We start from the raw sequence: 10,436 nt of genomic DNA, 5'->3' as shown, positions 1-10,436 counted from the left end.
AAAGGAAAATAAGCACATGTCAAGCAGCTCCTCTTTTGACTGAGATGTTTGGGGCAGTCTAAGGACAGAACATAAAAGATGTGTCAATCATGCACTTAAACCTCATTTAGCATATACTGTAATAAAATTAGTGGTGAGGCAACATGAAGACACTGGAAGAGTCAGAGCTTCTGTCAATGTCTGTGTACACATGAAAAGCACAAAACTGTAAAACTTGATGCTCAGAATTCCTGCAAGTGTGTGACACTGAGGTTACAAGTAGAATTTAAATTCAGGTGTGAAAATAGGATCTGAATTCTACTTGTAACCTCCATGCACTTGCAGAGTTATGAAGGCAAGGACACACTGCAGGACACATAGGTGGTGCTTGGCAGGTTATAGCAGCATGAGGAAGGGATGATGATGACGACATCACAAAGGCAGACTCAGAAAATAAGGTTTATTGCCAGGTAGGTTTTCACTTACAAGATATTTGGCTTGGTGTAAAACATACTTTTTTGTAAAAAATTTGATGATTCTTGTGTGTCCCTCATTTTGATTTACCACCCCGTCAAACTAACATGTTTTGTTGCTTTTAACTGACATCACAAAGAGGAAGTCACATTATTTGAGGCTTTGGAGCAGCCAGCAATAAAAGCAGGCAAGTTCTGACCAGCACATAGAAAATGTCAGGTGGACTCTAGTCAATGTGTAGAAACATTTCAAAGATGATCAAGATACATGGAGGAAGCTGAGCTAAATATCAAGTGTCATAGTAAAGAGTCTGAATATTTATGTCGATGTGATATTTCAGCTTTTCATTTTTAATACTTTTGCAAAAGATTGTTTTTACTTTGTCATTACAGTGTTGTGAGTGTAGATTCTAAAGGTGAAGAGGATTTTTTACAGAAAGGAACAGGAGATTTTTATCCAAGAATGTACCATCTCCAGTGGCTTTAATACACAGTATAACCCAATCCTGAATCTTCTAGTAGTCTTCACACACAGAAACCGTCTAATTCTGACAGAACTGACATTTACTCAGTTACATCAAAAAACACAAACAAAAACAAAACAAAACAAAAAACTTTTATATAATTTTCCAACAAAGTGTCTCATCTTATACTTTCCAAATAAATTAAAGAAATTCATGACATACATATTAATTTCATCAATATTATACTTGACATTTTCAACTGTGAATCCCTGTACGAGTGAATTAAATTAATTCAGTGACTTCAGTCACACATTTTTTTTTAAAGTGTCCGCTCACATATTAGGCAGTGAAAATTAAATCATTTGATTACTCCTCATTTGCTTGACAGTTAATGAATTGAACTCATCAAATCTTGTGGGAGCTTTTCTTTTTGTTTTTTTTTAATTATATAGTAACGATTTGCTCTTCATCATCCTCCTCAGTTGTCAGAGTTGGGCTGTGGCTCAGGCCTCAGGCATGGCTGACTGGCAGCTGTGTCAGTGAATGCGATATGAGTGGCTGAAGCAAAAGTGGGTCTGGAGTTTGGACTGGGAAAGAAAAAAGAAAAAGAAAACTAATAAACCACAAAGATCATTAAAATCAAATCAATTCAAATTATTATGTAGTATTATATTGTACATGTAGCTACTGTAACAACTGCAACATGCTCTACCACAAATTGCCAGGTGTGGATTTCAATAAACACTGATTTATTTATTGTAGTGAAAATGTGATTCCCTCAGGTTTGGGCCTAGCATTGATTTTATGTGGCAGCCATACAAACGCTTTGTATGTAATCATTTTGATTGTCAGCACTGAGTTTTCTCTGTATGGGTATTTGGAGGTGCATTTTTTATTTTATTTTTTTTAATGACAAAACTCATGGTCTGCATAGTGAGATGTGAATGTGTTTCTTACCATCCATATAAGTCAGTGTAGTGAGAAGCGGTGTGTCTGGAGTCATAAAGGTTGTGTAATGCAGATCCTCCATTAAAGGTGGTGTCAGCTGACCAGGAGCAAGTGATGTCATCATGGTGGAGGAAACACAATTTGGGCTGATGTGTTTCTTTTGACGAGCACGGCAGTTCTGAAACCAAACCTGCAGTAGGTAGAACGGATTGATTGCCAGACATTAATGTGATATTCTCTACTTTCAGGTGCTGATGTGTCACTTGATGCTTAAACAACATGTCACTTCTCCTTTTCAGACACAGAAATATGAAACTAAGCAAATATTTGCGCATGAAACATTAAAATTCCTCGTTTCTCATAGTCAGGGAAATCAGAATTCTCTAAGTTCATTATGATGAATGTGACCACATTACAATTACTCAAATTTACAAACATTTGACCATTTCTGAGAAATTTTGGCCGTAGAAATTGCTGCAAACGTTCAAGTTCTTGCAAATAATGCAGCTGTTAGTTCATTTATATTCATTATACAATCAGGAGAGTAAAGATGCCAGTCATGTAAGTGTCTTGTTAGGCAGATCTCAAATGACTAAGAACATTTCTATTTTCAGTGCACTCACAGGCAAAATATAAGTGGCTAATCCTATACACAGGACTACAGGACAGAACGTTACTTGGAATAATACAGCTGCAACATAGAAAGCTATAATTTTTTCCTCTGTTGAGAGAATTTATCCTGACTGCCCAAGTCAGTCATGATTTTTGATAAAACTATAGCCTCTCTCCTACAGGTAGTAACAGTTGCTTCACCTGAATGACCCTGCGGCTCAGACCAGTCCTCTCTGCCAGTCTCTGGAGAGTCTGAGCATCTGGGTTGTTATCTTTAGCAAACTGAGTTTGCATTACCTGCAGGTGTAGAAATGACAGAGGGGAACATGTTTATTTGATTGACATTTTAGTCAAAGCTTGATTGTGTGACAGTTTAGAAGAGATCACTGCACCTGCAGTGCTCACTCTGGTTTCAAAGTACACCACCAGTGCTGCCACCACCAGTAGAGGGCGGAAAAACAAAACAAGCTGACCAAATATCACCAGCTTATACATTTGTTATGGCTAACACATTCAGCACTCATAGAGCAACATTAACATTAATTAGGAGTCATGTGTCTGCACACCTGACAAATCTAAATCAAACATTCACTCTCATTTTAACTCAGTTTTGGACTCTACTAACTCTTTCAAATTTACCTGGGTCTTTAGCTTGATGAAATATATTGAAATGAGATGTACTCATGTAATTTAACTATTACTTTAGTAGGAAACACACATATAAGCTCAACAGTAGTGCTGAGCATTTCCTCAGGGAAAGGAGATAATCAGTAATTTGTCCTATCACTTTATCTCTCATGCAGGTGGCAGGTGGGAAAGGGAAAATGGCCGTGTAATCACAGCAGCAGTGACCCCCACACACAGGGAAACACCAACACACACAGTAGTTGGTAATACCTGTAACTGGTCAACAGTGAAGCTGGTCCTGGCCCTCTTAGCGGGTCTAGGCATGGAGCCAGAGTCATCTTTGTCCGTCGCCTCGTCCTCTACTTTGGGTTGCTCTTTAATACAAGACACAGGACACATTACAAGGACTGTCTGACATTTTAAAATATGGGCCCTGTTCCAGATCAGAGATTTGTCTGTCTCACTACAAAAAGAAAACGAATTCTTACTATAGTGTAATGTTTCACGACTAATTTACTGACTTTGTTTCCATTCAACCTGACCCTTTGTTATCCATCCCCATCCATATACTCACCATTTTCCTTAGTGCGTTTGATATTCTCCATCATAATATCATAGTGCGGCCGGCAGAAGACCCTGTTCTCCAGCAGTCCACACTCCTCCCCGGTGGACAGCTGGCGCTTACAGGAGGTGCAGGAGAAACAGGCCAGGTGGAAGGTGCTGCCTCGAGCCCTTCGCACCCAGTCACTAGAGTGGATGTTGCGGCCACAGCGAGCACAGCGGGTCCCATACCTCCTGAAGAAACATGAGAAACAGGAGGAGAGGTGAGGCGCGGGGAGGAGCAGTGGTGTTCATACGTTAAATGATGCTTTAATCCTGCATTCAATTAACAGATTCCCCTACCAGCAGATATGTGTTGTAGAAATTCAAGTTAGCTATGCCAACTTTTGCGTTGCACATCAGATCACATGAAATGCATATTTTCAGATGGACCATGTGGCACCATATCACCATTATTCTCCTTAATTGGTCTTATGTAAAGTTTAGTTCAGGAAACAACAAACAAAATTCCTCCAGACCACTGTTATAAAACAAGAAAACTGATATGAAAAGGTAGATTTTATTTATTTATTATTTTTACATAAAGATTTACCTGAAGTAGTCGAGTTTGCAGAACACCTGTTTATCTTTGATGTAGCAGGTCACATGTCGCCCCAGTGATGTCTTGCACACACTGCATGAGAGGCAGCGCACATGCCAGCACAAGTTGTTCACCTGAGGTGGTAAAGAGATTTAATTTGAACAAAAACCTTAGTAGCCTTAGTATATTTAATACTATCCTTAGAACTGAATGAATATTACTGCAATGCATTTATTTATTCAACATAATGTTCTCATGAGTGATTTATACCACGATTAATCTAAAGGGTATTTGGTTTGCAACCAGATATAAAAACATTTTCCATCTGAGGGAAAAAAAAAAAAAAAAATCTGTGCAGTTTTTTCATTGTTCAAAAATTACCAAAAATTACTCCAGTGCAGATTTAAAATTTCATTTAACAACCTAACGTCCCACACCTACATTTATCTTAAATTACATTACTTTTATTTTCATTTAAGTACAAATAAAAAAATCTTAACTTCAGGTGGAATAATTCACCTATATTTCCCCCCCAGTTAGGAACCAGTTGAAACGTGTCTATATCTAAATAAAAAACTTTAGGGACTTTGTTTTCTAATAATTAGCTACGACTGAAGAGGACCGGTTTTTCGCAGTGTTTGCAGCGACATCAGTATCAGTCTGACCTTGAGCAGGTATCGGTCCAGTATCTCCAGGCCGCAGGAGGTGCACAGGGTTTGCGCGTGCAGGGAGGGCACAGTGTGGACGGAGGAGGACGACGAGGAGGAGAGGGAGGACGGAGAATAGGAGTCCTCCTCGAAAATATCATCAGGCCCGGAGGAAACCTGTCAGAGGGAGGGAAAAAAAACAAAAAAAACACCATGTAACAACAGCTTACAAAACTTTTGCACTTTTATTTTTATGTCTTAAAACGCTTATATCACAAAATGTAAAACGTAGTTTTGGGGTCAGGTGAATGAAAAGCAAAACGATTTTTTTTATTTTTCAAATAAATAAAATTGTTTTCAAACTAGTTCACAATGTTGATATTAGACTGGGAAGACTTTGCTATAAACGCTTTCTTTTGATTTATTTGGCGGCACTTTGAAGCGAGCAAACACTCCCGCAGGCTACAATTCAAAGACTAAACTCTCCACACTTTACCTCACGACCGTGTACAGAAAAAAAAAAGTAGTTAATTTGATATGAAAACACCTACTGTGTCGATATAAATATTTCCTCCTTGTAGCTCAGTGACAACAGCCTCCGGAAGTCGCCTCTCTCCCTCCGACATGCTCAGGAGTCAGGTACGACACAACTATGACCAAGTAGGAGTAATGTCCCTTTCATCTCCATGACAACCGCAGAGATCAGCCCATTCCTAAATACAGGTCACCTCGGGGAAACCTAATATCGGCTAACTGTATTTTGTATTATTTTTACACGATTAAAAAATAAAATAATAATAATAATAACATTTTCTCCCGGTGTTCAATTAGCAAATCCTACTTGGGGGACGTCAGGAGACTGGAGAGTCCGGGGCACGTGCTCACAGGTGAACGTGATTGTGACTAATTGTGTTCACAGCCGCACAGGTGCACATGATTACTAAAAATTACATGATCACCACTATTTATTTCAGTGACGCCTCCAGGTATGTCTTGCTACATTAAGAATAACTGTGGTCCTGAATTTGACCATTTATTGCTGCTGTTCCAACACAGGAGAAATATGCAGAGGCCTTAATATAAATGATAGGGATATTTTTGTGTAGTAATGAACTAAAATCGGAAAAAAAAACAATAAACAATACAAGCACGTATTTAAATAAAATCAAATCTCAAATAGCTTCATCCATGACACTTTTCTCGTGATATATTTCCCGAGAGAGAATAGCCTACATGAAAAGGTGATTTTTATTACAGACAATGACATCTGTGGATGATGAATATTTATGCAGGTACAGCCTTCCAGGCTGTTTGTAGCTATTCATCTCTCAATAAAATAGAGAATAAAATAAATCCTGTAAGCATTGTCCCTGTGTTCCTGATATTACTTGTATAAGCTTTTGTAATATGACCTCCAAATAAATGAAATTGAAAAAAGTAGACTGCTCTCTAAGTAGGCTACAATACTAATTGTGGGTTATAGAGGCTAATATATGCGGCAATATTAACAGCAGAACTTAACACTTAAGACTTTCACCTCTTTTTAGCAGCTTGAAATAATGTAGTAATGTAATTGTAGTAAAACTGATTATATTATATATCTATAAGAGGTCTGATTTCCTAAATGTAAGATAGATAAAACAGTAGACTGATAGTAATAGTGTAATGATTATATGAAAGTAAACCTGTTAATAAAAAAAATTAATCTAGAGTATGTCTCCTTCTTAAATAAATTCATCAATGAAACCAATGGATTTTAATGAACTATTGTTGAAGTTGTAACTCTTTTTTAAAGTCGTGTTATTCGTGTACTCACCAAGCTGCTGGAAACAGAGTTAAACATGTTCACGGAGCATCTGCAGCCTCCTCCCGCTCATTCCTCCTCAGCCAGATGTTTGTATTCCACAGCAGCAGAGCGGGAACTCTCTCGAATTCACCCCGTTATTAGTCAACTATACTCCGGCCTGTCCACCGCTCCAGCCTCGCCTCTTGCTCCTCTGAAGACTTGTTCACGCGCCACTTCTAAAGAGCCGCGACCTTTCCATTTAAGCAGCCCCGCGTGCACCTCCCACTCTCACGGCCTGGACCCGCCCGCTGCAGCATCACTCAGCACTTTGGACTTGTATTGTGAGGATCAGAGCTTCCGTTTTTCTTTCTGGGACAAATATAGCATTTAGATATTAATAACTGGAGCTAATTATTCAAACTAGCACAGCATTTAGATTATTGAAAAAAAAACTGTGTTTATATTTGTTTAAATATTATTATATCCTCCACCTACTATGACTACAGCACAAATCTTAAAAACTAAACTTTGCAAAGTGCTTTTCCTGTGAGAGGCTGTTAGATTCACTTTTACTACATCATCAGTATTTCTTATGTATTTCCCTGTGTTGCCATGGGGGACATTATGAACACAGCGCAGGTCTTTGGGGAATGATTTCTATTTGTTTAGACATCCAAACCGTCTGACCAGCAGCACCTTCGGGGGCAACCCACCAGCAGCGAAAACCTGTTGATGTAATTCCTCATACCTGGAGTAAATTAGGACAAAACAGTTTCATGGATTAAATTACCTGAGACGGAGTGAAAATCAGTTTTTTTGACATGCACAAAAGATCTATTTTTCCACACACTGTCAACACTTATGTTGGTAAAGTTAATGTCTGATGAAGGAAATGCTGACAGTGTGCAGGAGTAGATATTTCAACTGTTCCTTCGTTGAATTCCTGTAATGTATTGAACATTTTACATAATGCCCATGATTTAAGACTTTCTGCTTTGAGGGACCGTTTTCCTCTGGATGCAGAGGGGGTCTGGCAGATCTCCCCTCTTCAGAAAAGAGAGAGTGCTGTGTCAAACTTTAAGTGAACATGATGGCCAACCAAAGGCGTGAATGAAAACCACTTTGTGAATGGCAAGCAAAGAGACTGGGTCAAGAATCCCTCTGGGTCTTATATGTCTGCAATCTAATACCTGAGCTCCCCAGCCGTCCAAACTGGGTCTTTATGTGAAACTGAATATCTTGTGTGGCACAGAGTGTATTTATCCTCTGAGAGAAAAGTGTTTAACAGGCTTTAAAACTCGTCTTAAAACTGAAAGAATGAACAGCATAAAAATGATCTAATTTATAAATTGAGCTGCAAAACAAATCCTGACCTTAAAAGACTTGATTTGTAATTAATATTATTTATTTAATTGTTATTTTTAAATTAAACATCTAGCTACTATAGTTAACAGTAAGTGGGTTGTCACATATCACATTATCTCCACTGGGTAAAACAATACAATTTTTAAGATGCAAGAGGAAGATAAGCTCACAAAATATGCATTTTTTATTTTGCAGGGCTTTTAATCAGCAAATTTCTCTGTGTACTGTAACTCTGAAGGAGTTAAGGATGCAGTACATGCTTTGTTTTTTTTGCTTGACATAAATGTCTAGAATGTGGTTTAGGACGTATGCAGTCACATTTGCAGTATCATTGTCACAGCAGGAAAGAATCCTGTGTTCATATCAGCCCTGATTAAATGAATGTGAAGTCTGACTTTTCTGCTCTTGTGTCTTTTGTGCAGCACTTTCATCATTTTCAATGCTAATTACCCAGTTTTTCTTCTATTCATTCTGCGTAAACCTGGTGTACCCCACCTGTGTCGTCATGGTGACAATAATAAATACACAGTTAAGATTGTGGAAGGGTCACAGTTTGGTTTAGGCACAAAAAAGTACTTGGTTAAGTTTAAGTGAGTACTTCCTTCAGGGTAGAAGACCTTCGTCGTCATGGTTACGATAACAAACACACACTTAAGTTGTGGAACGATCGGGGATAGAAGAAATAACGTTGATTAGCAGTTTCTCATGGGAACCAAACATCAGCTTCCTAATGTGAAAGTCCTGTGTTTTGTGTTTTGTGGACCCACCCATCCATCCACCCCACCCTCCTCCTCCCAACGTCACCTGATTTCCTCCTTTGCTCCTGATGTAACGACTGCGGTTGCTATAGCAACGTTGTCAAGAGAAAAATGTTTGCTTGTCAACATTTTGTTGACTGCAAAATTGTTTAGGCAAGTCTTGTAGAGGTTTGTTTTAAAACCTTAATTATCAACTATGAATTAATTAGCAATTATTTTCAATTGTTAACAATTAATTGTTGCATATATTAAAAATAGTCTTGTAGAAAAAGAATATCCAGCACACAGCTCTAGCTCAGCATCCCAATTTATTAATCATCCTAATGTTTCGGTCTCTCTCGACCTTCGTTATTTCCTCTGACTGAAACATTAAGACGATTAATAAATTGTGATGCTGAGGACGAGCAGTGAGCAGGATACAGGTATAGCACACCTGTACCTGAGACATGTGGACAATTGAAGTTTGCATATATTAAAAAAAAAAAAAAAGAAAAAAAAAAGCCCATCGCAATTTCCCAAAGCCCAATATAACATAAATAAACGACTTATTGTCTGTCCATCAGTCTAAATCACAAGGAGTTTACAATCATAAAAAACTAAAACAAACCAACAAAACAAAACAAAAACTTGCAAACTGCAATTACTCTCATTTGGTCTCTCAACCAGTGAATTGGAGCAATTTTACTTGTATTTGTTAGTTTATGATCCCAAAAATGTTTGTCCACAGGCCACAGAGCAGGTTAATCAAGCCGAGCGTGTGGCAGACATCTCCACTCCACTTCCTGCTAATCCAGGCTCTTCACAGTGTTTAAGGATTTAGGACAATTCTCCTTACAGACAGCATCTGCGGATGCATTCACATGAACAGGAGGGGTGGGGTGGAGGCAGCTGCCAAGAACTAAGAACTGAAGCTAAAAGTACACTTTGCCTTTTGTTCAGACTTATTGTTCCCTTCAGACAGTTGTCACAGTGCAGTTTCTGGTTTATAATCCTGTTTGTGCTAACAGTGCTACCGCTAAACTACGGCTAATAGATACACGGATGCTAAAATTATGAATCAACCTCCTATTATGGTCTAAAAGTGTTTTACTTTGTCTGGCACAACTGCAGGAGACTGGGGAAATTGTGTGTCTGCCTTAATTCCCATTTGTTTAAAAATGTCCAGGAGTTAAGACGGTCTGAGAGCTCGCTGCGGACACCTGCTCCTTTATGAAAATGACTGAGTAATTTAGCTGTCAACCTGTTAGTGTGAGCACTGCTCAAACAATCAGTCACAAGACAACAGGATTCGACGAGGCCAGCACTGATCAGATGGAATAAGAATATATATATTTTTAAGCCTCCAACAAGTAATAATAATACGACACTGATGTGATTATTGGCGGTAATATCTCGTCAAACAATATAAAAAGTGCATCTTTCTACCTTGAGAACTGCGCAGTGGTTAACGTTTATCTTTGTGGCGTCAGGGTTCGTGAGCAGTGGCGGTGTTTGTCAGTGGGCTTGGTTTCCCTCCTCAGGCAAAAACAATCTCAGCATCCTAAAAACACACACAGTTGTTTGTGGTGGAAAGCAGGAGTTGCTTTTGGTTTGGCCGCGATACGCCGCGGCTTATCTCACTGTTTCAAAGTGACAG

The 10,436-nt window shown here is 38.6% G+C and overlaps 1 protein-coding gene across 2 annotated transcripts; it reads right to left on the bottom strand.

The window, feature by feature from the left end:
* Positions 1–916: 916 nt before the first annotated feature.
* On the bottom strand, positions 917–7,026 carry LOC130179134 (LIM/homeobox protein Lhx8-like). Of its 2 annotated transcripts, none has more exons than XM_056391910.1 (8): positions 6,708–7,026; positions 4,910–5,068; positions 4,257–4,378; positions 3,678–3,898; positions 3,374–3,477; positions 2,678–2,773; positions 1,874–2,042; positions 917–1,503 (listed from the first exon to the last, which is right to left on the bottom strand). In XM_056391910.1, exons 1-8 carry the CDS (start codon positions 6,732–6,734, stop codon positions 1,427–1,429), a joined length of 975 nt encoding a protein of 324 aa, XP_056247885.1. In that variant the 5' UTR covers positions 6,735–7,026; the 3' UTR covers positions 917–1,426. The 2 variants fall into 2 exon arrangements, with proteins under 2 accessions (XP_056247885.1, XP_056247883.1); XM_056391908.1 differs by having other exon boundaries at positions 1,874–2,054; positions 6,708–7,023.
* Between the last annotated feature and the right edge of the window lie 3,410 nt (positions 7,027–10,436).

This window comes from Seriola aureovittata, chromosome 12 (genome assembly GCF_021018895.1).
Source record: "Seriola aureovittata isolate HTS-2021-v1 ecotype China chromosome 12, ASM2101889v1, whole genome shotgun sequence".
In the NCBI taxonomy this organism is placed as follows: Eukaryota; Metazoa; Chordata; class Actinopteri; order Carangiformes; family Carangidae; genus Seriola; species Seriola aureovittata.
This window is presented reverse-complemented; position numbering and strand designations above follow the sequence as displayed.

Coding starts and splice junctions, on each gene's coding strand:
- LOC130179134 (XM_056391908.1), bottom strand. CDS start 6,734: ATGTTTAACTCTGTTTCCAGCAGCTTG. Junction 4,379..4,909: donor TGGACCGATACCTGCTCAAG/GTCAGACTGATA, acceptor TTACCACCTCAG/GTGAACAACTTGTGCTGGCA. Junction 1,504..1,873: donor TACACTGACTTATATGGATG/GTAAGAAACACA, acceptor TTTCTTTCCCAG/TCCAAACTCCAGACCCACTT.